General features: G+C 42.4%; 1 protein-coding gene across 2 annotated transcripts; it reads left to right on the top strand.

Moving 5' to 3' along the window:
- Positions 1–60: 60 nt before the first annotated feature.
- Positions 61–27,378, top strand: YTHDF2 (YTH N6-methyladenosine RNA binding protein 2). Of its 2 annotated transcripts, XM_037881868.2 has the most exons (6): positions 90–464; positions 900–924; positions 1,772–1,851; positions 6,974–8,560; positions 11,189–11,274; positions 26,454–27,378. In XM_037881868.2, exons 1-5 carry the CDS (start codon positions 438–440, stop codon positions 11,243–11,245), a joined length of 1,776 nt encoding a protein of 591 aa, XP_037737796.1. In that variant the 5' UTR covers positions 90–437; the 3' UTR covers positions 11,246–11,274; positions 26,454–27,378. The 2 variants fall into 2 exon arrangements, with proteins under 2 accessions (XP_037737797.1, XP_037737796.1); XM_037881869.2 differs by lacking the exon at positions 11,189–11,274 and having other exon boundaries at positions 61–464.

Genomic DNA, 27,378 nt, shown 5'->3' with positions numbered 1-27,378 from the left:
TAACAGATCCCAGCCACAGACTACTCCTAAGTGAATTCCCCCTTTCACCTGCACTACCTAAATATTCCGGCAGGTGGCGCTGTCAACGCCCCTCGGTCCTCCAGCGGCCCGCCATGCACCGCGCTTCCTCTCTCGCCATTGTGCCTCGGAGTGGAGCGCGCGCTGCCCCTCGTGACGCCCGGACGGTGTCAGCTCGAGGCAGGCGGCCCCGGCCATAGACGCTGGCGGAAGGGGCGAGGAGCTGGCTAGAGCGTCGCTCGAGCAGGCAGCCGCAGCAGCCGCGGGCGGGCGAGTCAGAGTCCGCCAGGAAGCCGAGCCGCGCGGTGCCTGCGCCCCGCTCCCCGGACAAAGCCGCCGCCGAGACCCGCCCGCCGCCGCCCCCGCCCGCCCGCGAGAGCCCGGACCCCGCCCCCGCCGCGAGGAGCCCGATCGGAGCCATGTCGGCCAGCAGCCTCCTGGAGCAGGTACCGGCCGCCGCGCGCCGGCCTCCCCGGCCGCGCTCGCGGGAGGGAGCTGGGAAAGGCCCCGGTTTCGGGCCTAGCTCCGGCGGGGCGGCGTTGGCTTCCCCCAGCCCTGCGGCGGTTCAGGGCCGCGCCGGCTCCTGGGCGAGGGCGGGGAGGCTGCGGCCAGGCCGCGCTGGGGTCGGGTCCGGCTGGGCCTCCCCTGCCCGCCAGGCTCCAGGCCTGGCTTCGCCGCCCGGACACGGGGCGCCGCCGCTCGGGCCCGGCCAACCCCCGCGTCCCGCCCGGTTCCGTCCCGCCCGGTCCCCCCCCACCTTGGAGCTTCCTCAGCTCCCGCCCGCCGGGGTCTGCGGCGCCCGGTGCTTCTTCCCCGGGCTCACCGCTCTTCTCTCCTCTCTCTTCCATGTCTCGTCGCGCCGCCGCCTGCCGCCGCTCCAGAGACCTAAGGGCCAAGGCAACAAAGGTGAGAGGCAGCCGGGCCCCTGGGGACGTGAGTGGGCGTGGATTTTATTTCTGTAGGAGCTGGGGAATAGCGGATCCCTGGGTGGGGGGGAGAGTAAAGCGGGGGGACTGGAGGCAGCGTGTGGGACTGTCCGGGGCTCCCATGGCGGCCTAGCTGCAGGAGGACAGGATTTTGCTGGGCGGAGGTGTGAGGAATATAGGGGATTCCCTGGAGCACGGAAAATGGGGATTTTAAAGGGAAATAGGCGTGGGAAGTGAAGTTCTTTTGGGAGCTCAGCATTAGGATACAAGGATTTCTCTAGGAATCTTCCCTCCTCTGTGTTGCCTCCTGGTGAGTTTATGTATTGGAGCTGTCTGCAGGCCATGTCTGGGAAGCTATACAGCCGAAAGAAAAGGAGTACTTGTGGCACCTTAGAGACTAACCAATTTATTTGGGCATAAGCTTTCGTGAGCTACAGCTCACTTCATTGGTATGCATCCGATGAAGTGAGCTGTAGCTCACGAAAGCTTATGCTCAAATAAATTGGTTAGTCTCTAAGGTGCCACAAGTCCTCCTTTTCTTTTTGCAAATACAGACTAACACGGCTGTTACTCTGAAACCTGTCGTCATACAGCCAAAGTAATTGTCAGTGAATCAGGAAAATTAGATTAGCTTCCATTGTGGGTCAGAGGAAATTTCCTTTGGAGGACCATGCTGGTGTGTGTGAGACCTTGCCCTTAATAATGTGGCTCAGCTGGCAACATTTGGAACCAGAGAGACATTTTTGTATTCTAACATAAGTTGTTTTGTCACTAAATACTTGTTTGAATTGTGGAGTTCTTTGTAAGGGTATGAATTTTGTTCTTAGTGCAAAATGGATCTGTGCATCAGAAGGATGGGTTAAATGATGATGACTTTGAACCCTACTTGAGTCCTCAGGCCAGGCCGGTGAGTACTACAAAGCTTCTCTCTTTAGTTAAGGGGTAGGGTGTGCCAAGCAATTACATAATTTTCTGCCAGTGACTGATTAAAATGAATTTTTCTTTGGCTTTTCTTTGTTGTTTTTAAGTCCTCTCCTCTACCCCATATTGTTTTTTGACATTTGCTAGCTTTTTATGGCTATTAAAATAATACTCTATTTTGTCAGTAAATAGGTAGTACTGTGATTAGAAAACACTGGTAATTAGTTCTCATTAATTGATTAAATATTTGTATTTAGGTGTAGGGCTGCTACAATGAATATTGTTTGTTTGTTTTTTAACAGCAATAATTAAAAAAAATACCTTGGGGTTGGGGAACAAACATAAGGGTAAGAAGCTCCTTAACACTTTTGCGACTTATTTGGGTTGCACTGATGTAGCTGTGGGCAGAATTTGACCCCAAAAATATTTATCCTGAACATAAAATATTGTGTTTCTGATGAAGCTAGAAGTAGTAACAGGAATTCATAAATCTTGTGATCATTTCTGATCTTTCAGTTTTACTCTTAAGACATGTCACTTCCTTACTCATTTCTGGTTGATTATACAATATGAGTGAGTGTATTATATGGCAATGTGAAATATCTCGGTAAACTGTGGTAATGTTCTAGAGGCTTGTTTCAGAGAGGATATTATCAGTGTTATCTCTTTACCAAGCAAACTGGAAAATCCATGAAGTTTTGCTCTATTTTTTACAAAAACCGGAATAGGTGGTTTGATAAATGAAAAGGCACTAGCAAACGAAATCTTGGCTTTAATTAGAAACTGAGCTGTAAAGGCTGCGGTCAAATCTGAAATTGTCACTACCAGAGACTTCACCACTCTTTTTGTATTTTTGATACTAGCTTCTTCTTAAAGACAATTTATACTGTTAATCCTGTTAAATGAGTATTGTGTGACATACGTAAAAGATGAAGGAATATGGCAGACTTAAGGCAGTATAAGTTCAGTTATGGTAGGTATACATATTGTTAAGACGTATCGGTGACCTTTTCAGTTGATCCCAGTTCATCTTTTCTCTCATAGTTCAGGTAAAAATAGCCAATAAGTTGTTTCATTTCTCAATTCATTTAGTTTTGTCAGCCGTGTTTTTATAGTTGGAGTTTTTTCATACTGTGATACCCATTTCATTGGCGCCTGTTGTGAGAATTCTAAATAGGCTTCTTATTTTTGTTTAATTTGCAACAAGTATGACACTTTCTAACAGCTCCTTGTTTTTTTTATTATTTAATCAGTCCCTGTCCTCCCTTGCCTCTAATGAACTTAATTGCTATTGTTAGCAGCCTACCTGGTTGGTAAGGTCACTTAGGAGTCTAGTTCTCTGGAAAAGTGCAAACCTAGTTCAGAATCTGTGTAGACCATGTCTAGGTTCTTTCGCAGAGTCCTAGATAAAGATAGCTGTGTCCGTGCCTACTTCATTTGGCACCTTTTGTTGTCATAGAAATTGATACCACCAATTCTGAGAGGTTTTTGAACATTTAAAGAGACTTTCACTTTACAAATTGCACTTCAATGTGAAATTATTACCTACTAACTAAACAGCTAAGTTTACTATATCTGACAATTTAGAAGAAAAATGGTATTTTTTTAAAGTTTATTAGGAACATTTAATAAGCACTTTGTGAATAGTCACTCACTTCCCTCTTTGTGAAGGTATTTCACAAGAAATAGGGAAAACTGTTTTTTAAAATACGAAAATGTTTGGTTGTAGAACTACAGAAATTGGTAGGGGAATTCACTGGCTGGCATAATACTGGAAAGTCTGAAACGGACTGAATTTCAAACTGATGGTGGTCCTTGAAATATTCAGCAAGAAAAATAAAAGATGAGACAAAATTGGTTAGCTCCAAATAAAATTGTCCCCCTAGAATGATTTCCTTTCATTTCTCACTATGTTGTATAGTTTGTCACCTGCTCTCGTATTTTCAGTTCATATAAGATGAGTGAAATCGACACACAGAGTTGACTGTGGCGCCCGTGAACAAATGGAACAGGCTGGTAGGAAAACAGTGTCAAGGTTCATTATCGGAAAATGGAGCAGAATTATATAAAACACTCAGAAATTAAATTGTTTGCTAACATAGTCAACTGCTTATGAGTAGGACTCCTAGAGGCTATGGTAATACAAATAATGAGGGGTGGCTGCATTTTGAAACTACATTCCAGCTAATATGTATAAAACATTAAGTAACTAGATGACAAGGTGCATACTTTTTAATTCAGGAGCAAGTGGGAGCTGCCATTTTAGGAGCCACTATTAACTAATTTGGCAACGTACTGAATCTCCTTAAATTTGACTAAGTTGCTTTGTATTCCGAAGCTCAAATGTACAGTTAGTGAGACTTAAACATTAAAAAAGGCTTTAGAACTCTAATCCCTGGGGAGAGGGATGCAGAGGAAGAGTGAGTCTGAGGGGGGGAATTTTCAAAAAGCATTAGTCATCCAGGGGAATTGTATGCTGGTTGAGTTCTGTTTGCATATTAATCAGTAACATTCTATCGCTCAAGTTTGTGAGATATAGAAGCACTGGACTTCATGTTCAGTAACGTATGCACATTGCTAGGATTTCGTCACTGAGCAGACAGACCTCTCTTCTTTGAATTTGCTGTTTTAACCCTTATTTTAATTTGTATGCTCATAGGTTTATTGTACAAATATAACTCTTCTGTATGACAGATTTAGACCGTATATCAGTCTATTCTGTAATCAGCCCTCCCCTGAAAATTATTTGAGACAAAACATAAGCGAATGGGTGAAAAGAGAATATGTTGACTTGATTAGGGACCACATTTGATCTGACAGTGTCACTTTTTTTGTGCACTGTATGGTAGAAATCAGTCAAGCCAAAGATCTCATCACCAGGATAGAATGGTTCCAAGCTTTAAATGTAGTCTTCGTTATATATTTGTAAGGCCAACTTCCTTCTGAGTATTTTAAATTACCTGTGAAACTGGGGAGAGAGGCCTCTATCCTTTAAAGGGACATTGTATGATTTTTAGCGAACATCTTAAAAAATCCTTATTTTACACATTACACTGTAGGCCCCAGTCCTGCAACATCTCATTCACATAAATAGTCCTGTCAACTTAAGTAAAGACTGTTCACTGAGTTAGGTTTAAATGATTAGAACTGTTCATCCGAACACACTAACTGATAGACTCAAGGAACTCAATCTATTTAGCTTACCAAAGAAGAAAGTTTAGAGGTGAGTTAGTTAGTCTGTAATTATGTACGTAGGGAACAAATATTTAATAAGTGGCTCTTCAGTTTAGCTGAGACGGGTGTAACGATCCAATGGCTTCAAGTTGAAGCTAGACAAATTCAGACTTGAAATAAGCCATACATTTTTAACAGTGAGGGTAATTAACCATTGAAGCAACTTTCCAAGAGTCCTGGTGGATTCTCCATTACTGACCATTTTGAAATCACGATTGGGTCTTTTTTTAAAAAATCTGCTCTAGGATTTATTTTTGGGAAGTTCTGTGGCCTGTGTTATCCAGAAGGCCAGACTAGATGATGATGATGGTTCCTTCTGGTCTTGGAATCTATGAATTCCCTTTTATTGTACTGCTACTTTCTTTTTTTTCTTCTCAGCTGGGAAAATGAAAATAGACTAGTCAGATTACTGTTTTCAAGCAGTAGCACGGTGATATGATTGTTTGGTTGACAAGAACTTCAGAAGAATTTTTTTAAACAAAACCTGTCGCCATTGGAATCTTTACAAATAATTTTCTACTAATTTTAGATAAATTTCAGGCCAAATATAACCTGTGGTTTTAATTTTGAGTCTAGGCAGGTTACTTTCACTTAATTCAAAAAGAGACATGGAGACAGAACCGCTCTTCCTTTAGTGTGCCAGAGCTATCTTGAGCCTACATAGGTTTTGATGCATTTATGGCATGAAGTCCTTCAGGAACTGCACTTGGCGCCCACAGGCATGATTCAGTGAAAAATGGAGCGGAGCCTAATGTAAGACAAGTTTTTAAACAGGAACGGAACCTGGCTTTCATCTAATCTGCATTGGATTGTCATGTAAATTGTCATGTAGCACTAAGACCTGTGTGCTTACAGGTTCAAATTACTGGATGATAAAACCCATTAGTGTTACTGCAAGAACTCCCTGGTGGTATGGTTTAAACATGAAATGACAGATCTTCATGCAAGCAAGTCTTAGTGATGTCGATTCCTAATTGTAAAATTAGACATCCATGGTAGAATATAGGGGCTGTTTGGATGTAAACATCTAGAGTAGAAAACTCAGCAAGTTTTTCTTCCGAACCTGAAGTCGGTCTCTGTAGCTGTGCTGGAAAGGCCCCTCTGGAAAAGCTGTAGGTTATCTCATGTTGTTTTAGTATGTCACTAATGTGGCTGTAGCTCCAGAATAGTTTGAGTTTTGAGGATGATACAGTAATTTCCATGTTTGTTCTAAAGTTCTTGAGAGATTTTTGGGCACTTAATATTAACCTTTGGAGACATTTTTATGGATAATCAATTTGAGATAATTTCAATAGAAATAAATCTGGCCTTTAATAAAACTATTTAAGGAGTTCTTCATATTTTTAATAGTGCTTTTTATTGGTCCCTTTTTTCCTGTATCCCTTTCTTCTCCCCCCCCCTCCCCCCCCCCTCCCCCCCACAAAGAAAACAAACCCCACCAACCATGCAGATTATAAAATGCCCACCCTCCAAAAAGAAAAACCTTAAAACCCACTGCGTCAGGCAGGTATTAAATGAAGGTATTCTTTGTACTCTAGATAAAATGTTGAACAGCTCCAAAGCATTTTGCTCATGTTGTAAAAGCCGTGCCCAGTTCCACATGGTGCATCTGTAAATTTAATACTTCTACATTTTGGGATGAATAGTGTCTTAAATCTTTATATTTAATCTTTCTGGCAATGAAACTGTTTTAATACACCTTTGACAGAGGATACATTTGAAAGCCATGAATCCTATTTACTGAAAGCTTTGAATATGTTTGAACAGCTGAGGTAGAAGGGTGGGGCATGAGAAGAGAATAAAAGGGTTTTTATTCCAGGCCCCTTGATGGTTCTGCTTATTCTAACTATTCAGTGCTTATTTTTGTTTTGCAGAATAATGCATACACTGCAATGTCTGACTCCTACTTGCCAAGCTACTACAGTCCATCCATTGGATTCTCCTACTCGTTAGGCGAAGCTGCCTGGTCTACAGGAGGTGACCCGCCCATGCCCTACTTAACATCCTATGGACAGCTAAGCAATGGGGAGCCTCACTTTCTCCCAGATGCAATGTTTGGGCAGCCAGGGGCCCTTGGCAGCACTCCATTTCTTGGGCAGCATGGCTTTAACTTCTTTCCAAGTGGAATTGACTTTTCAGCTTGGGGGAATAACAGTTCTCAGGGACAGTCCACTCAAAGCTCTGGATATAGTAGCAATTATGCTTATGCACCAAGCTCACTGGGTGGAGCCATGATTGATGGACAGTCTGCTTTTGCCAATGAGACTCTGAATAAGGCTCCTGGCATGAATACCATAGACCAAGGCATGGCAGCACTGAAGCTGGGCAGCACAGATGTTGCAAGCAATGTCCCAAAAGTTGTTGGCTCTGCTGTTGGTAGCGGGTCCATTACCAGTAATATCGTGGCATCTAACAGTTTGCCTCCTGCTACCATTGCTCCTCCGAAACCGACATCATGGGCTGATATTGCTAGCAAACCTGCAAAACAGCAGCCCAAGCTGAAGACCAAGAATGGCATTGCAGGGTCAAGTCTTCCACCGCCTCCAATAAAACATAACATGGATATTGGAACTTGGGATAACAAAGGGCCGGTAGCAAAAGCGCCTTCCCAGGCTTTAGTTCAGAATATTGGTCAGCAGCCAACCCAGGTGTCCCCTCAGCCAGTGGGCCAACAGATCAATAACAGCCCACCAGTGGCACAGGCTTCCCCAGGGCAACAGCCGCAGCCACTGCCCCCACCACCACCACAGCCAGCCCAGCTACCGGTGCAGCAACAGGCAGCTCAGCCAACCCGCTGGGTTGCACCTCGTAACCGTGGCAATGGGTTTGGTCAAAACGGAGTGGATGGTAATGGAGTGGGACAGTCTCAAGCCAGTTCTGGTTCTGTTCCTTTGGAACCGCACCCAGTGTTGGAGAAGTTGAGGTCCATCAACAACTACAACCCCAAGGATTTTGACTGGAACCCAAAACATGGCCGGGTTTTCATCATTAAGAGTTACTCTGAGGACGATATCCACCGTTCCATTAAATATAACATCTGGTGCAGTACAGAGCACGGCAACAAGAGACTGGATGCTGCTTATCGCTCCATGAACGGGAAAGGCCCCGTTTACTTACTGTTCAGTGTCAACGGCAGTGGTCACTTCTGCGGAGTGGCAGAAATGAAATCTGCTGTGGACTACAACACATGTGCAGGTGTGTGGTCCCAGGACAAATGGAAGGGACGTTTTGATGTCAGGTGGATTTTTGTGAAGGACGTTCCCAACAGCCAGCTGCGGCACATCCGCCTAGAGAATAACGAGAATAAACCAGTGACCAACTCCAGGGACACTCAGGAAGTGCCTCTGGAAAAGGCTAAGCAGGTGTTGAAAATCATTGCCACCTACAAGCACACCACCTCCATTTTTGATGACTTCTCACACTATGAGAAACGCCAGGAGGAGGAGGAAAATGTTAAAAAGGTAACCTGCCTACCTGTCTTCAGGAATTTTGTGGGATGGGGAAGCATAGAGAAGCTAGGTGGTACAATGGACTGATGAAGTAACCTGGAGACTTGCGCTCATAAGTGAGTTTGGGGTCTCACTTTAGTTCCTAGCTAATCACTTCCCCACATCATGAACCCACTATCTAGTATGGCAGCTCCTGCTCTGGATGGGACCAAGAGTAGGAGGGAGTTGTACAGAACAGCGCTGATGTTCTGGTGGAGCTGTGTGGGGAAACATGTGTGGCACCTGCCTGCGCTAACCTAGATGCTAGTCAGTGCTTCAAGTCAAACTTTTTTCTGAGTATCAAATTCACCTGATTAAAAAAATAAAATTGATCAGTGTTGTCAAGACTCCTCTTTGACAAGTATATGCTCTACAATAAGAGTGGCAATCGGGTAATATATGATGATGTAACACATCAATGAGGAATCTTAGTTGTCAAAACATTCTTACCAGTGGAGTTAAAAGTACCATCCATACTGGAATTAGATGGAAATTTAGTGGCCTTGATTTTTAGTTTGATACAAATCAGGGTGTTGAATTTTGCCTGTGGATGACTCCCTCCCCTTAGGGATATAACTCTTATTTGATCCAAAACACTAATTAGAAATTAGCAGCAGCTCCTAGTTTGTTGCCAAGTTTTGTAAGGCTCTCTTTAGTTCCAGCAACAGGAATCCTCCACCTGGTATTTGAAGAGATAAAAACATAAGCTGCAAACAATTCAGTGTGACAATCATGGAACAAAAAATTAAACAGTGCACATCTTTTCAAGTACAACATTTTAATGTTTAGTATCAGGGGATAGCCATGTTAGCCTGTATCCACAAAAACAACAAGGAGTTCGGTGGCACCTTAAAGACTAACAGATTTATTTGAGCATAAGCTTTCGTGGGTAAAAACCTGACTTCTTCAGATGCATCTGAAGAAGTGGGGTTTTTACCCACGAAAGCTTATGCTCAAATAAATCCGTTAGTCTTTAAGGTGCCACCGGACTCCTTGTTGTTTTTAATGTTTGTTACTAGTATACAGAGATGGGATACCAAACGTGACTAGCATTTAGCAGAAAACCCGTAAGTCTGTGTGGGAACGCATTGGAATAGTTATATTGACATTATGTGAACTTGGCCAGACTTGATGGCAGCTTGGAGGTTCTGAGTGGTTTCAGGTCCTAAAAGCTGCAATGTCATTTGAGGCCCAGAATGCAGCAACCAGACTAAGTTTTAACTTGCAGCAGAGGGAGAAGTTAAGTAATTTGATCACTGAAGTGCGGGATGGAGATCTTCAGGAACTGGGATTCCTAGTACGTTTCACACTTGATGTGTGCAGAGCAGCAGAATTTGCAGTGCAAGGAAAGGTCACATCTTGGGGAAGGGAGGCAGCTGAAGAGTGTGAAGGGCTGCGATGAACCCAGCGGTGAACTGAGAACAAATGCAAAGGTGCAGAAAGTTCCCCGCAAACAGATTTGAAAACTTGTTAGATTTTTAAAGTTTAGAATCTTTTTTTAAGATAGTAAAAATGTTAAATTGTAGCTTACTAATGGTCCATACAAGAAGCATCTTAAGAAATTAAATTGGTTTAAACCTCAACTTCAGTTTTTTAAAAATGTATTTGCAGTTTCTTTCCCCTACTTCCTTCAAAAACAGTTCCCATGAGAGTTACCAGTGACACAGAATGCTAAGAGCAGAAATGGCAGCTGAAAAAGATGTTTAGAGCATTGGAGATTGCTTTTGGCATTACATTTGAGTTAGCTTAGTGTACCAGTCCAGTAGAGAAGTGGTTAAGGAAATTATTTCCTCTCTCCTTGTGTGAGAACTTAAATATGTATTTCTGAAATTCATAGGCAAGGAATGAACTCCGTTAGGTTTAGAAGTCAGTATGTTTGCTTTTTATTACTGGCTCATTTTCTTTTGGTATATGCTCTGGGTCCCAGCCCTATAATGTCTGGTATGGAGGAAGTGACTTAGCCTGTCATTTTCAGTATGGTATCTCAGGGGCAGCTTGACCTTTCGGATCACTTTCTGATGTGGCCTTGAAAATCTTTAGGTTTTCCTGCAGTTACTGTTTCATCACTTCAGTGAGAACCAGCAGACTTTGGTTCCTGGCTTCCAGTTTTGTTGGGCATTAATAAAATGGGTACTTGTGTTTCTGCCATGTGACTATTGTTGGCAAAAGCAAATCTTGTGTGTGCAGCATTCTGTGAGCACCTCAGCTGGCCACCTGAAAAGGATTCACATACCAATTTAAAACACTGCCCCAACAGCAGTTAATGATGCAGACTGCCTGTCCATGGTCTGTTAGACTTCTTTTGTACTGGAGAAACCCCATTGCTAAAGGCTCTTTGTCTCTGCAGTCACAGTCAGTGGAAGATGGTGGTATGTACATGTTCTGCATTCTTGTTCCTTGAAGCTTAAACATCTCCAAGTTTGGCTGATGCCTAGCTTTTAACAAGCTTAAAACTGTTTCATTTGGTTTCAAACTTAGCCAAGGCTGTTCTATTACAGTCGTTTCTGCAGAGCAGCTTGTACAGAGTGACTGATGAATGTACTCTCTCCTAACCCTCTCAAAATTCTGGGGTCTCCCTGTGTTTTCTTTCCTGTTTCTCAGGTTATCCCTTTAAGAATGCCTGCATTCAAGATATATGGGAGTGACAGATTTCTTTAGAGCACTGTGTAGCATATCTAAACAGGCATGTAAGTGGTACTTTACTTTGGTGTTCGTGCTATGTCCTTTCACTTATAAAGGGAGGTTAAAAGGCTGAGTTTGTCTAAATCTATTACAAACGGACCACTGGGCCTTTTCTGCTGCATGTACATTCTTATGCTGGTCTCCACTTCTTCTCTGTCCTTAGTTAGATTTTGTTCTGTGTTTTCCAATCCAGAATTAGATTTTCCTTCAAACCGTTCGATGTTCTCCTATCCAAGACTGCTGAAGCTGATAGCCAAGATAGTCCTTCTCAAGCTGGCTTCAGGCTTCTCAAGACCCTTGACAATTGCTCCCAAAGTAGATTCTGTCACTGACTGCTGCAATGTGTGGACTGCTTTATTTTATATTTTAAAACTAGTAGTAACCCTTTGTTTCTAGAAGGTGTTGCATTGACTTCAGTGAAGTGGTCCTGCATATTTAGTAAGGAAATCTTATGAGATTCTGCAAAAATAAAGGAGGACTTGTGGCACCTTAGCGACTAACAAACTTGAGCATAAGCTTTTGTGAGATTCTGCTTACATTGGAATGGCAGCACCTTGTGTAATCCAGACTCAAAAGCAGTGGAGGTAAAATCATGAGTGCTCTCTAAAGAATTGCAGTGGCTCTCGGCTTTATAACTCTGTTCTGTTGCCTTGGCATTATGAATTCCATGTGAACAGTGCACACATTCTGTGGACTTTAGAAAGGAGTTTGCATAAAGATTTGCATTCTCCAGTTCCAGTGGCAATGCGTGTTGTAATGTACTTCTTTCAATATTGATAAAGGTACTTTTCAGAAGGTAAGAATCAAGCTTGTATTGAGTCCAAAAGAACTGAAGAATTGATTTGGGTGTCAGGGTGTATGTATCAGAATCTCAAAACAGGAACATAGGATTTTCCAAATGGATCATTATTTCCTGAAGTGTATTATCTTTTCTCATTGGTTGACACCTGATGCTTTGGAGGAATATTAAACCTCCTTTAAAATACTAAGTGGTAAATGTCACTGCCAGTTTGAGGGATGCAACTTATGGAGAAACAACTAAATGTTGAATCTGCATTTACTAACCTGGGTTTTTTTATGGTCACTTTTAAAGCACTGGTCTCTTTGTTTAACATAGTTTGTATTTCTTTGGTTTTGTAGTTGGCTGGGGAAGGGGGAGGGAAAGTATTTTCCAAAGATTGGTGGAGAGCCTCATGATTCTGTTACTATTCTCTTGCCTAATGCCTGTTGTTGTGTTCAAACCATTCTGAGTAAACAAAGAGCTAGAACTTCCTTCTTTGTTTGCTTGAGTATTGCAGTTCATGATGTAAAGTAACTTTGCTTGCACTGACATGGCTCCTTTCATCCAGAGGTCATAAGATTACCTACTGCACTTGTACTAAAACCCCTGAAAAACCTGGCAACTATGAGGTCAATTGATTGGTGTGCCAGTGCTGAATATCCTTGCTATGACCCTTTAAAGTTCTGAAATGCACATCACAGTTTCAACCTTCTCTAAATAGTGTGCTAGTTAATATATTTGCAATGATACAATGATAGAGGAAATGGATAAACTACTCTGCTTGTCTCAGTACCTACCTGCTGATGTGTAATATTTTGCATTTATTATGCCTTTTATCCAACCTAGAGGCACTTCGTTGAAACTGATAAGTGAGCCCCATTCTGTATTCTGTGGGGTTTTTTAAGAGGGAAATCTTATGGCTCTTTATTGTATGCCCTAATCCATAAACATGCTTCCTCCTGTAGAAGAAGGGAGTCTTTCCTCTGCTGTACAATAAGAATAACCAGAAGTGATCTTAGTACAAACAAAATGGAAGTTAGATTGGGAAAAGTAATCCAGTTCTCATTTCTACAATGACGTAGAGGCCTGGTCTACACCTAAAACTTAGGTTGACCAAGCTACATTGCTCAGGGCTGTGGAAAAAATTTGCATCCTGCATGACATAGCTAGGTTGACATAACCCCCAGTGTAGATGCAGCTGGGTTGATGGAAGACTTCTTCCAAGGGGATGGATATACTACAGTGATGGAAAAACATCTTCTGTCGTTGTAGCAAACGTCCATGCCACAACGATGTAGTTGCAGTGGTGCAGCTGGGCACTGTAGTGTTTATAGCATAGATGAGCTCTGAGTTTTAGCAAGTTAATAAATCTCATTAAGCTACAAGATTTAATGGCTGTTAAAGTCAACTGGTAGCTTGTGAAGCTGATCCCTAGAAGTTGTCAAGATGAGAAGTTTAAAATTTTCTTTAGGATTGGTAATCGGATTAAGAGCCTTTCACCTCTAGGTCACCAGGTCAAATGCAGTACATGTGAGTAACCAAAAGGTATTACCCTCTATCAGGGAATGGCCTACATGAAATGAGTTAGTCTCAGGCCATTTTCCAGTGAGCTGATTGCTTAATCACAACTGGTACCCTCACTGGCAGCCTCAGTGAAGAGAACAAGGAAATTGACCGTTGTTCTGCTGGAGGTGATCTCTCCAGAACAGTGCAGGGGTACACTGGCAAGGGACAGTTTGCAGAAGACTTTCTTTTCTAACTCAGTGTTGTCTTTGTCCTTATTGATCAAAGTAAACTTAAGGGAATTGAAACATATCAATAGATCAAATGGTCTTATTTGGCATTTGTTTTTTTAACAAACATTAAGCTGCATGCTTCAGCTGTTAATACCACAGTGAACTAAAATGAAAGCCTTTTTAATGTAGTGTGTCAGATTTTTTTCCCCTCTCCCAATAATTTAAGTTAAAGGTGCTGCTGTCTAGGGTTTGTGTAGCTGTTCTTTGAATGTTTTTGGGATGCTTTAGGAAGAGGATTCCCCAGAAACTTCATGAGATTTTGATACATGGCGGGAAAATGCAGAAAATGTTGGTAACTTACCAACACTGTGGTTGATAGCCCACTGGTGGAGGGCAGTGTTACAGAACTCTAGGTAATTTAGCTGTAATAATCTGAGAAGCAGCAATTTCTCAAGGAAAGTTATGTTTTTCTGAAGCTAAATGTCAGTTGTCTATTTTGTTTTCTGAAAGCTCAATGCAGCTCAGCAGATATAGTATTCTCTTGCCTGCTTTTTCTACCCAGTGAAGACTTGTAATTGGTCAGGTGACACTACTTAAGCTGATTAGTATCTAGGAAGAACTAGGAAAGTATTAGTGTGTGAACACATGAACCTCCTGTATTCAGAGTTTTAGTAGGTTTAGCTTTACATGAGCTATTTGCCTCAGTGCAAGGGGATGAACTAGATGAATGACCTCTTTAGGTCCCTTCCAGCCCTACATTTCTATTTGTTCTTAGAATGTATTCCCGCAACCTTTTTCTGTCTGACAGGTCACTTTTTTTGCTTTGTCTCTTTTTATGTAAGGTGTCCGGTGACAAGTATTAATTTAAGAGGATTCTTTTGGTACTTTTATTTTGTCATTGTATGAGCATATTCGCTTCAGTTATTGAACCCTGCCTTATTTTCTAAAATGTACTGTTGTGCTTAGTAGTAATAGTAAGTCTTACAGCATTACAAGTTAAGTCAATTCCTCGGTGGCACAAAATTGGACAATTGTCTTGTAAAATAGTGCAACTGCACTTTTACTGCAGTAAAGTTGTCCAAGGAAGTCTTGGTTAACAAGAATTGTGGTTATGCAAGCTGATGACTAGACTAGGGAGTTGGTCATTGCTCTTTCCAATGGGTAGCTGCCCAGCATGCTGCTTTTTAATTGAAGGATAAGTCACGTAATAATGCATTTGATCAGTTTAATAACAGCATTTGGGGGTTTTGTGAGCCATTCTATAGAGAGAACTCAAAATGTAGACAGCAATTCTAGTTTCATACTGTTAGAATTTCTTTATTAAAAGGGCAGTACTGAGCAGTTTTTTGAGTTAGCTGCTTTTCTATTGTTTGTAATAGAACAGCAAGATAGGAACTTGGGGGGGGGGGGGGAATAAACTATAATTCCCTTCTCATCTGTCCCGTATGTCTAATTGAGCTTGAAATTAAAAGGCATTTGTTTCCTTTTCTGTGTGCGCATCGGTGTTATTGATTGCTGTGCTCCTTGGCCTGTCTCTTCATTATAAGAAGGACAAAAGCATAGGCCCTATATAAAGTGACTACCTTTAAGAATTTCTTGGCATCATAGTAGATCTTTAAGAGATTTAAAGCCCCGAGGATCATTCTTTCTAGAGTCTCATGTAACAGGTCAAATTTTGGCCCCAAACAGGTTGATACTGGGTATTAATATGTTTATAAGACAACGCTGTGAAACTGTAAAGAACTAAGCAGGAATTCATATGTCTCAGCTACTGTTGCAGGGACATAAAATTCCCCTTTAAATACCTAGGAAATAGAGATATTTGTAAATGGTAATAAGGAGTGTTGCCCTCCTTACTGGAGCTCATTAACTGAATTTTGGTATCAACTGGTTAATGGAAGTGGGAGAAAGCATGACCTGTTGTCTGTGACCTTATCTTAAAATGAATATTAAGCTCCTCTGGTTTACAGAATGAAGTACTTGTTGTCCAGGCTCCATGGGGGTGGATGTAGAGTTGTCCAGGCTTCAGTATTATTCAAACCTAGCTGTCACATTTGTATTGTGTGACGATGAGTACAACAAATGCTTTATTAGCTTTGCATTAATTGAGATTCTGAATCCTTGAAGTGGGTGAACTTCCCTCTCCAGAACATCTTGTGGTTCAAATTTTGTGGTGCTAACTTACTTTGTCTATGTAGTCAGCCGAAGTCATCAGACCCATTTCATGTGACTGAGTGAGATTTAATCCCAAGTCTGCACCAAGGATGCATTACTTCACTGTAACCATTGCAGATTAAAACTTAAGGATATACTATAATGTTGTATTCATTTAGATGGAATAAATGGTCCAAAGGTGTTAACATAAACCAGTTACTGTCTAACATTAAACAGTGTTAAGAAAGGTCAGGGGTTTTATATACAAAGACTTTGTTGTGGTACTAAGTAAGCTCAATACACTATTTCTAAAAATCATTTAAACCTTTTATTAAAGTTAAAGAAGGAAAAACAGTCAAAGCATTTGAAACGTAAAGTCTTAAGATTTATATTTTAACATCCTGTGTCCCTTTCCCTTTAGCTGGAGAAAACGTATAGAAGGAAAAAACCCCTTGCTCAGTAGTCTCGTAGATAATATTAAAGACAGCAATAACTGTCCTTTTGGGGAAAAGAGAGGAAGTTAGTTGAGGTGGCTGGAGCTGTTGCTGTTGAAGGCTAATGCTCTTTCATCTGGGTCCCTCTGTCTGGCCTAGTCCGGTCAGAACATGTCTCAGAATCAGGGTGACAAAGGCCCTGGGTCCTTGGAGATGTTGGGGGTACCAGCCATCATGGTGAAGCTTTGTCCAGTAGCCAGTTTTTCTCCCCAAAATATTTAAGAACCCCAGAAGGGAACGATGGGTGGAATAGCCCATCCCCTCTTAATTTTGTTTACCAATTAAACCTAGTTTCCGACACACCAATTTTGGTTCATTCATTTTTTGGTTCTACGATTTTTCTTGTTTACCAGGCATGATCTTAGTACAGTCCTTGAGTTAGACCAAGTCTTTTTGTTTGGACTGACACAGTTTTTCTATCTTCCATTTGCACCTTTTCACATTAACCCTTGTTTTACGTTATGGTGAATTTTTATGAACTTTCACATACTCTTTACTGTTAAGCCCTCAATTAAAGTAAATTTGTAATTGCAGTCATTACAACAATGTTCAAAGGAAGGTTCTTGGTAAATGACATTGACTTTATGAAAGCTGGGATGGGAGTCTTTAATGTGTAAGTCAATGCAGAAAGTGTCTAATCCATACTCCTTGAAAGACCCAAGTAGGCAAACAGTCAAACTGCCCAGTAACCAAGTGAGGCTCAATGCAGAGGGCCAGCAAACTGAAAAAATAGTCCTTATTTCCTCATGTATGTAATGACATAAGAGCCAATATATACACAAGAATAACTGATGAAGTAAGACTGGGGGCAAGGGAAGAAGACTGGACTTGCCAGTAGAAATTTTTTTCTGGGCCTCCCCAATAGCCACAGTTTGAAACTTACAGGAGTATAGTTAGTTTCACTGCTGTTGCCCATAGTTTTCTGAGCAGTAATAAAGCTAAAGAGTTTCTTGTAAGTTTTATGCTTGGCTGTTCAGGAAAGCTGTAGCCCATAGTTACCAAATGGTTGGGGGAGAAGGAGGGTGTTGGGAATGTTCTTGTTAACAGCTGGGTGTGGGAATAGGGAATCCTGTTTCCTTCACAGTATCTTGGAATGGAAGCTACAAATGTATTTTGCCTATACACTAAAGCCAGGAGGGGATTCGGGTCCAAATTCCATGCCCAGGTAGGAAGCCTAGTGGCACTTAATAGATGTGTCTGGAATCCCACTTAGAAGGCTCCCATAAGTTGTATTAACTTCCGATGGATAAGGTGTGCTGGTAAATTTTTCAAAGCTTAACTACCTGTGGTTTTTGTAGGGGATCTGAATGCTCATATTCACTGAAAAGGACAAACCAGCTCATTGTGATATGGCTTTGGGTAGTTGGTGTCCAGTAGCATGTTTGCTTTAGGACCACATACCATTCTGTTTCCTGGGCAAGTTACACTCTTCAGGGCAGCTGCTTCCTGCAGGACAGTTCTTCTGTTTGCAGAAAGTGGACTTCTTGTTGCTTCAGAATGCATTTTTGATGCGGAGTGTGAAGACCAGTAGAGTTCATCCTTTGCACTAGATTGCATCAGTTTTGGTGCTCCCTTGAAAGCTGGTCTTGGGGGATGGGATCTGAGCATGTCTGCCAGCCAGCTGACAACCAGGAACAACTGACTGTGTAAATGCCGCTGCAGAAATAGAGGCCATCTTTCTAAGACTTCCATGAAGTGCCTCCCGACACCCTAGCTCCCAAACTGGATGTTTGACATAGAAATGCAAGCTGTGGTTTAAAATCCACAGATCCTGTGGTGGTTGGTGCTCTGTAAGGTTAGTCATGTTTTGGTTACAACCACTCTTGAAAGAGGACATCTTGCTGTTCCCTATTTACTCTTATGCCTTGATAACGGTTTGTTGTTTAGATACCAGAGCGATAGGCATCTTAGACAAAAATTAGGTGGTATGCTCAGTTTTTATGCTGAAGCAAGACCTTTCTAACTGCCAGGATGTGCAAACTCAGCCTGACATTGTGATTCGGCTTTTCAGTCTGTGATGTGGACCTGTTTGAGAGAGTCTCTCTTCTCCTATATCCTGCCGATGGATGCAGTTGAGGTTGCTGGAACACTTGTGTTGTCTGTGCCTGTAATTCAGATTTCCAGGGCTGATTACATAGCCTCGTTTGGCATATGATCCCACAGATGGGTCTCATTTTGCTTGCCCTCTGGTCAAGTTGTAAGGCTTTCTTGTTTAATCCAGATTTTGATTAAATTTTAATTTATCAGAGCAGGAGGAGTTCTAGCATGGGGTTATCAATGTGTCTAGTATATTTACTTTTTTGAATTTTAAGGAGCTCCTTTACAAGAGTGGTAAGTGCAGTGCAAAGTGATAAATAACTGAAAGTCAGCAATAGTCACAAACCAAGAAAAATCTGAAGACTGAATGGAGCTAGCATTTCTATTGGTGTAGGTTAGGATAGGATGCAGCTCTTTCCTCTGCAGTTGTATTGGCTTTCCAGTACCAACAGTAGTAAAATGTTTTGTATATAAACTGAGCATTTTAAGGCTCAGAAGCCGCACAGGGAACGGATAAGCATAATAACAAGGTGCTATTTTAGTAAGTTGTTTGTGCTGACCATAACCACATTTTAAGCTGATCTTGTTGGAAAAGCTGGCAGTATACAGATAGAGGGAAAATATAATTGGTAGAAACATCACTCTTATTTCTAATTTATGCCACAAGTCAAATTGACTTCTGACTTGACTTTTTTTTGGCTGCCCTGAAACTGTATTAGTTTGGTTGGTTAGGATTGCATATGATCTGACATGAGAGGTCTCAAATGGTTTATTTCCAAGTGAACAAAATGATTCTAGATTTTAAAAAATCCCTGTCGTTCCAGCAAACGTTATTGAAGATGGGGCTGAATTCTGCTGTTGGGCAAGGTGCACATTTCCCATTGATCTCTGCTGCAGTTGCATGCACATATCTAGAGGACCTAACTTAGTCATCCGTGCATATGATCTTAGAGGAAGGAGAGTGGCCTAATGTAAAGGTTTACCAATTTCCATAATGCGGCCCAGAGCCTAAAAGTTTCAAGTCTCACCACTTCTTCCACTCAGGCATACAAAACACCCTTGTGCTCATTACAGCAGTTGGTTATATGGAAAAACATTGGGAAAGTAATGTGTGTTGAAATCAGACCAACCCACCACCAAGTGCGCCAGACACACTTGGCAATCACTGGCTTGGTGGGAAGGGCATGAAATTAGTAGTTGAGTTCAGGGTTCTGCTGCGGGTTCTATCCCTATTTGTAACCTTAGATCTTTCTCCAGCTGTCAAGTGGGAATAATACTGGCCTACCTCACAGGAGTGTTGAGGGCAAGTGCTGCTTGTAAATCAATGTGAGAACCTCTGAGAGGTGCTATACAAGAGCATAGTATTTGCATCTATGTATCATAGTCCTTTCTAATGTGCCATTCATCATAATATGTAGGTGCTAGTTATAAGCTTTCAGGTAAGTGTTTTACTCTTCTGTCAGGATTGGCTCCCAAGCTGTGTGACTGGAAACTGCATCCTTTTATCAGATTACTGCACTACCCTCATTCATTCAGTAATGTCACAAGCCAGCTTGTGACATCACGGCTTCCACCCTGTAACTGTGGTGACCTGGCTAAAATTAATTATGCAGAATAATCACAAAGGGCTTCTAATTACACATTCTAGCCTTGTCTGGAATGGAGAATTTTGATGCAACTCTCTTGGATACCTGTAAACCTAGCATGTCCACGCACGTGCTTGCAGAAGTGCATAGGTGTCTATTCCACTTGCTCAGAGCAAGGATAAATTTCTTGTTATCCACCATGTTGCTCAGTACTGTGTACAGTTAGTCCTCCCATTGTAGTCCCACAGTGCTCTTACCCATCCTTCACTGACACTTCATAGCTCTGGCTTTTCCTGGTCTGTCCTCAATCCCGTCTTCCATTTTTCTTTATGCTTGAGCCAACCTTCGTTGATCAAGGGAAACTTTAATAAAACACAGTGTGGATTTTTTTTGTCATCCAGGGATTCATATGTCAAAGGGTAGAATCATGGTTAGTATCTGCAGACACACATGCCCTAGGCCCTTTTCCTGGGATTTTGCATGGCTGTGTGGGTGTTATCTTAGCAGTATCCCCCACACTCCTGAGAGCTCAGGGAAAACAAGAATAGAGATGTTGTGGGTACACAGCACTTAACCCTCACCTCTGACCCCAGAAAATCTACCTTCCTCTCTCTTGTGGTCTAGCACTCACTTGTAACTCCTGGAGAGCAAGATATCTCTCCGGGGAGGCGGATCGGGCCGGGTGGGGGTGTCCCACTGCATTGGATGAGGGCGTGGACAATGTTGGACTGTATAGAGGGGACATCATCTCTAGGCCAAGGCCTCTTTCCTAGAAGGAAATGCAAGAGAAACTGCTCGTTCAGCTACAAACAAAAGCACAGGGAGAAAAACCTGCCATGAACGAAGAGAATGAAATCGTGCCCTGTATCTCCTTCAGCACTGAGAGCAGTGCTCATATTAACACACCCTGGGCTTTCAGACCACAAGTGGTTGCACTGGAGTAAAAGGAAACTGCTCGCTTTCCCTCCATGACATATGCATGGATGAGAGCATAAACCCAGATCCTTGTGCTATGCAGGGAAGAGTCACTTGCAGCAGGCAACAGAACGAGCCAAAAATCTGAACAGGGACAAATAGACTCCCTACACCATTCCTTTAGGAGGAACTCTTCTTCCCCCTCACCCCCAAATATTCTGTGAAGCTGCAATAGTGGAGAAAGTACTGGGGTTATTCCGCGCCAGAGTGCGGCACTAGTTGTTCAAGCCTCTTCAGGTTATGATGCTGAATATTCAGTTGAGAGAAACTTGCAGTATGGTCCCCCGTCCTGAAACTAAACAGTTTGTTTCTAGTCTCCTTCCTCCAGTCTCTGGCCTTTTTCCAGTTTGTATGGAGGATCCATTTCTGAGTATCTTCTTGGGTTGGGTTATCCTTTGTTCCTGCATTCTGCAACTTTTTGCTCCATCTCCTCTGTGCCATTCAAAAAAGAACTAGATAAGTTCATGGAGGGTAGGTCCATCAATGACTATTAGCCAGGATGGGCACAGATGGTGTCCCTAGCCTCTGTTTGCCAGAAGCTGGGAATGGGTGACAGGGGTTGGATCACTTGATCACCTGTTCTGTTCATTCCCTCTGGGGCACCTGGCATTGGCCACTGTTGGAAGACAGGATACTGGGCCAGATGGACAGTTGGTCTGACACAGTATGGCTGTGCTTATGTTCTTCTTCCTCTTAGACCCCTAGTCTTCCTTTCCTTGTGCCATGCTTTGGCCTTTGGAGCAGCTTTACTTTCACAGAAGGGGAAGGAGAAAGCAACTAATTAAACCCATGGTTCGGGATCTGTCTGGTCAGCTAATCAGTTGAAGTGGTCAGCAGGGACTGCAGCCACCATCTGCAGGACAAGATAGGGCTATCACTTGAAGCTAGAATGGGGGAGGAAGAGGGCAGTTCTAAGGCTGTGTATTCCTGCAGCTAGCTTAAAACCCATCTGTGCCTGAGAAGGTGGAGTTTAGTTCATGCAGTTGTGGCCTCTTCCTGAGTGGGTGTGGCATAGTGCCATCTGTCCTTGGTTACTGAACCGTGCTGGATACAGAACCAGGAGGCAGGGAAGGAATAAGACCTGGCAACTTCTTTTTGATTTGCAGCTTTCCCCAGGCATATGGCTTTATTATTTATTTGTACTGTGGTGCCAAGGGATCAAAACTGCTTTGGATATCCGTTGTGGTACTTGATTTCTGCTGTTTTCAGTTCTGTTCAGTTTGTATGGCAGATATTCATGAACAGAATTTGCTCCACCTTAGCCTAATTTTCATCTAAAAGGCAATGTGTAAGTATCCAGGGCTATCTCTCAAATGTCCTGTGGAGAAAGGGAAGTGTGGGTTGACTAGGCCTATTGTGAGGAAGAAGCTTTAAAACTGAAGCAGCGTTCCACTTACTGTATCCTTGGCTGGTGGGGGTAGGAAATGTATTGTTTCCAATTGGCGCTTAGTCCACACCTGCACAGGAAACTTCCACTAGTTATCCAGGCAGAACTCGCTGTGTAGATGCTCTTATTCCAGCGTAAGGGTGGTTTGGTTAGATTTAGATTAAACCTTTTTCCAAGCGACATAAACTAAATCAGAAAAGGCCCCCTTGTACCAGAATGTGGCTGTGTCTGCACTGTGGAGGTTATGCCAGCATAGCCTCCTAGTGTCGAGACAGACTACGGCAGAAGGAGTTTTCCTGTCAGTGCAGAACACCACCTCCCCAGATGACGTGAGCTACGTCGATGGAAGGACTCTTCTGTCAACACAGCTGTGTTTTGTTGGCATAACTGGGTGGGTCAGGGGTGTGGTTTTTCACATGCCTAACCAACGTAGCTATGCCAATAAAACTTTTTTCAGTGTAGACCGAGCCTAAGCTTCTCCACACAGGGAGTTATACTGGGGTACAAAGGCCTGAGGCCCACGAGACACCCATAGCTGCCATTTTCCAGTTGTTGCTGGTCAATGGCAATGGTTAATTTTTCCCAGTGCTGAGGGTAGAAACTGGATCCAAAAATGGTTTCAGCGAGGGCCAACCTTTTCAATGAACTTCAAGCAAGAGATCACCGAGAATGACTAGGTGGAGAAAAGGGGCAGTCAGTAACTGAATGTGGGCATCATTGTTCATGCAGAGCTCATCTGACACATTTTTGGTCTTTTTATTGACATTGCATGTTAAATTGTCAGGGACGTTTAATCAAGGCTTTGAGTCGATTTAAGGTAGCATCTCTCTCCAGCTTGCTTTTTTAACCCTTTGTGGCAAGCTGGACTCAAGTGCTGTGGCAAAGCCTCTTGATTATGAAGTAACATGGGGAAATTTTGCAGCCGCTGCATTTAACGTTTAAAAAGTTAATGAATCCAACATGAAAACAAACTATATCAATGCAGTAGCTGCTGAGGTTTCTTTGATATGAAATTCAATGTAATTTACTCTCTTCCACTCTTTTGTTTTTCAATATGCTGTCAATTTTTATCCTGACAGTGCATAATTGTAGTGTAGTAGTTGTCAAGGGGAAGTTGGGGGTTTTGGCAGCTGGGTAGGGGACCGTTAAGGCATTGGCACCTGGAGAACCATAGGAGGTAGTTTGGGATTTTGGAATAACTACCTGCTTCTGTTAAAATGATCAGCAGTGAAATAGTTGACATTTCTACTGTCCCAGTAGAGGTCAATAGAAGGAGATTTTGGAACAAATTGATAAATTAAACAGTAATAAGTCACCAAGACCAGATGGTAGTCACTCAAGGGACTGGGCGGTGATCAAATATGAAATTTCAGAACTACTAACTGTGATGTGTAACCTATCGTTTTAAATCAGTCTCTGTACCAGAAGATTGGAGGGTAGCTAATGTGACACCAATTTTAAAAAAATACTCCAGAGGTGATCCTGGCAATTACAGGCCAGTAAGCCTAACTTCAGTACCAGACAAATGGTCTGAAACTAGAGTAAAGAGCAAAGTTATCAAACACATAGATGAATGCAATATGTTGGGGAACAGTCAACACTGCATTTATAAAGGAAAATCATGCCTTATCAATGTATTAGAATTTTTTGAGAGGGTCAACAAACGTGGACAAGGGTGATGCAATCCATATGGTATACTTGAACTTTCAGAAAGCCTTTGACAGCGTCCTTTGCCAAAAGCTCTTAAGCAAAGTGAGCAGTCATGGGATAAGAGGGAAGTCTCTGTCAAGGATCAGTAACTGATCAAAATAGAAAACAAAGGGTAGGAATAAATGGTCAGTGCTCACAAGGGAGAGAGAAATAGTGGGATCTCCCAAGGATCTGTATGGAGACCTGTGCTCCTCAACGTATTCACAAATCTGGAAAAAGGGGCGAACAATGAGGTGGCAAAACTTTTAGACATTACAGAATTACTCAGGATAGTTAAGTCCAAAGCTGACTAATGCCTTACAAAGGGATCTTGCTAAGCTGGGAGACTGGACGATAAAACAGCAGATGAAATTCATTGTTGGTTGCAAAATAATGCACATTGGAAAACATAATCCCAGCTATACATACAAAATGATGGGGTCTAAATTAGCTGCTCTCACGTAAGAAAGAGATTTGGGAAGTCATTGTGGGTAATTCTCTGAGTCAAAAAAGCAAACAATTTTGGGACCATTAGGAAAGGGATAGATCACAATGCTATTATATTAAATCCATGATCTGTCCACACCTTGAATACTGTCTGCAGTTCTGGTCACCTCATCTCAAAAAAGATATGTAAGAATTGGAAAAGGTGCAGAGAAGGGCAACAAATGACTAGACATATTGAACAGCTTCCCTAGGAGGAGACATTAAAAAAGACCGGGACTGGTCAGCTTAGAAAAGAGATGACTAAGCAGGGATATGACCGAGGTCTATCAAATCATAAATTCATGGAGGACAGGTCCATCAATGGCTATTAGCCAAGATGGTCAGGGACACAAACCCATGCTGTGGGTGTAAACCCCCAACTGCCAGAAGCTGGGACTGGATGACGGGATGGATCACTCAGAATTGCCTTGTTCTGTTCATTCCTTCTGAAGCATCTGGCGCTGGACGCTGTCAGAAAAAGGGTACTGAGCTAGATGGAACATTGGTCTGACACAGCACGGCTGTTCTTATGTGTTGCCATCTTTAGGTTTCAGTGCTTACCAGTCCATTCAGTGCATGGAGCCATTCGCACTTCTTTTGTACTGTCTGCCTTGAAAAAGTGAAGTGTGAACCAATAGGGTGTCAGCCTGAGTCTGCTGTTTTTTGCTGTCATGTTGGCTAGAAGCATTGGTGTTTAAAATGAAGGCTTGTACCCTGGATCACCAGTCTTCGTGAAGCATGAATTCTGTGGTGGTAGAACTCACATGGGCTTGGTTTTATAGCCCTGAGCAAGCAACTTCTCAGTGCCGAGTTCACTGAGGGACTGAACACAGTTTTCAGTTTCTCTTCTCCTGTTCTCACTAGACATAAATGACTACCTGATCTCTTTCAGCAAATGGACCCCTGCTACCAATTCACTCTTGAAAGCACCTGAATCCCTCCTTTACCAGGGCAGGTTCACTCCTCCTCCCCACTGTTACCTACTCAGTCTCTCTAGACTGGTTTCTAGCCTGATAGGATTGAGAACTGGAGGCAGGTCTCTTGGGAACTGCTTTCCGAAGATCTGTTTACAGGAATGGGGAAGAGAGCCCTGCTTCACCCCACCAGTGAGGCACTGGAAACCCTCACTGGTAACTAGCACAGTGGCTGCCTCTACCTGGCCCCCCAGACTGTGTCCAACCAGTTAATTGACATAACATTAGCAGTGAATAGTTTGTTTATTTCACTAGCTCTTCACTGGCTGCCCTTTTTTTCCCTCCTCTCCTTGTTTGTGTCCCACTTCCCTCATTATACTTGGCAGGCTGTACAAAACTGGGGGAATCTGAGCAGGTGGTATCTGTTAGAGCTGTTTTTTAATGAATTAGACTGGTAGGACCTCTGCTCTTGCTATCTGCAAAAGATGTTGCTGGGGCTAGGGAGAGGAAAGGAGCAGGGTGTGGTGGGAGGGGTTGTGGTGGCAACTGCTATTATAAAGGGGAAATGCCAAGAGCTGGGAGGCATCACACGATACAATGTAAGTACATTGTCATACTAGCCATGTGCAGCTGCCCTCTTAAAATGAGCTCCTACTCCTTGAACAGAAACTGTTTCTCAGATTCAACTTAATTATAAGGGACCTCTCCTGTCGTAAACCAGACTGTCCACATTAATATTTAGTGGTCTAACGCCCCTCAGGGAAGGTTTTAGGAATACCTAATCTCGCTTCAGTGTGGGGAGGTGAACTGGGTGATGTTTTGACATCCGTTCCAGCCCTATGTTTTGATGATCTGTGTATGAGATGATAGTGAACAAAATCCTCTTGACCATGGAAGTTTTGCAAGAGTTGCCCTAAACTAACCACCTTCTCTTTCCTCCTGCAGGAACGCCAAGGCCGTGTCAAGTAAAACGCTACCCTTCCCATAGAGACTTCAGCAGAGGTTGCATCCGGGATATCTTTCAAAAAGAGAGAGAGATGAGAAAAAAGAACACCCCAGAGAGAATTAGGACTTCTTTTCTTAATTTCATTGACTTTAAAACAAAAACTTACAAACTTGCAGTTTAAAAAAAAAAAAAGTATTGGAATGTCACAAGAGACATAGGACTAAAAAAAAAACAAAACAAAAAAAAAATCCCTTCTAGGTAGAGTATAGGTAAAAACTGTCCCCTTTCTTTTGGCTTTGGTTGTGATTTCAGAGCATATGCTTTGTTTTTTGTCTTTTTACTATGTTTTCCGGATTTGAAAGTCCATAAGTGGCATATGCCTTTTTTCTCTAATTTTTAAACCCTGCTGCATCCCTTTCTTCCACTTCCCTCGCGCCTCCTTTCCCCCGGTTTTGACATTTGCACTTGGAACACCGAGTTGTGACTTTTTTTGGACATCTGCCGCAGAAAGTGGAAGAACTGTTTTTTCCTTGGAGTGGAAGAGGAGGAATTTTATGAAAAATTTGGGTTTATTTGCCTGGAAGAATCGAATGGAAATTATTGCCAAGGTTGCATCTAAGGGTGGTTTGTTTTCCTCTGACCCTTTGTTACTCAAAAGTCAAGTACTAGGAGTCCTAAGAAATGTTCTGTTCTTGTGCATTATATGGATTACAGATTAAGTCTGGATTAATTTGATTTAAAGGCTGAGAACAGTGGTAAAAACTTGTTTTGTTTACAGGAACATGAATTTTGAACGAAAAATATTGTAAAATGTGTAGTGAATGTTTCTTCAGTTTCTTGTTAAGCCAATGAGGAATGGGCATTGCCTTTCTTTTCACCATTAATCACTTCTCAATAATAAACGTGAGATCCTGTTGAGCATCA

Source organism: Chelonia mydas, chromosome 19, assembly GCF_015237465.2.
Source record: "Chelonia mydas isolate rCheMyd1 chromosome 19, rCheMyd1.pri.v2, whole genome shotgun sequence".
Lineage (NCBI taxonomy): Eukaryota > Metazoa > Chordata > Testudines > Cheloniidae > Chelonia > Chelonia mydas.
This window is presented reverse-complemented; position numbering and strand designations above follow the sequence as displayed.

Bases quoted from the DNA above. Each gene is read 5' to 3' on its own strand.
- YTHDF2 (XM_037881868.2), top strand. From the start codon at position 438: ATGTCGGCCAGCAGCCTCCTGGAGCAG. The intron at 1,852-6,973 runs GTGAGTACTACA...TTTGTTTTGCAG, and splicing joins TGAGTCCTCAGGCCAGGCCG to AATAATGCATACACTGCAAT. The intron at 8,561-11,188 runs GTAACCTGCCTA...CCTGTTTCTCAG, and splicing joins AGGAGGAAAATGTTAAAAAG to GTTATCCCTTTAAGAATGCC.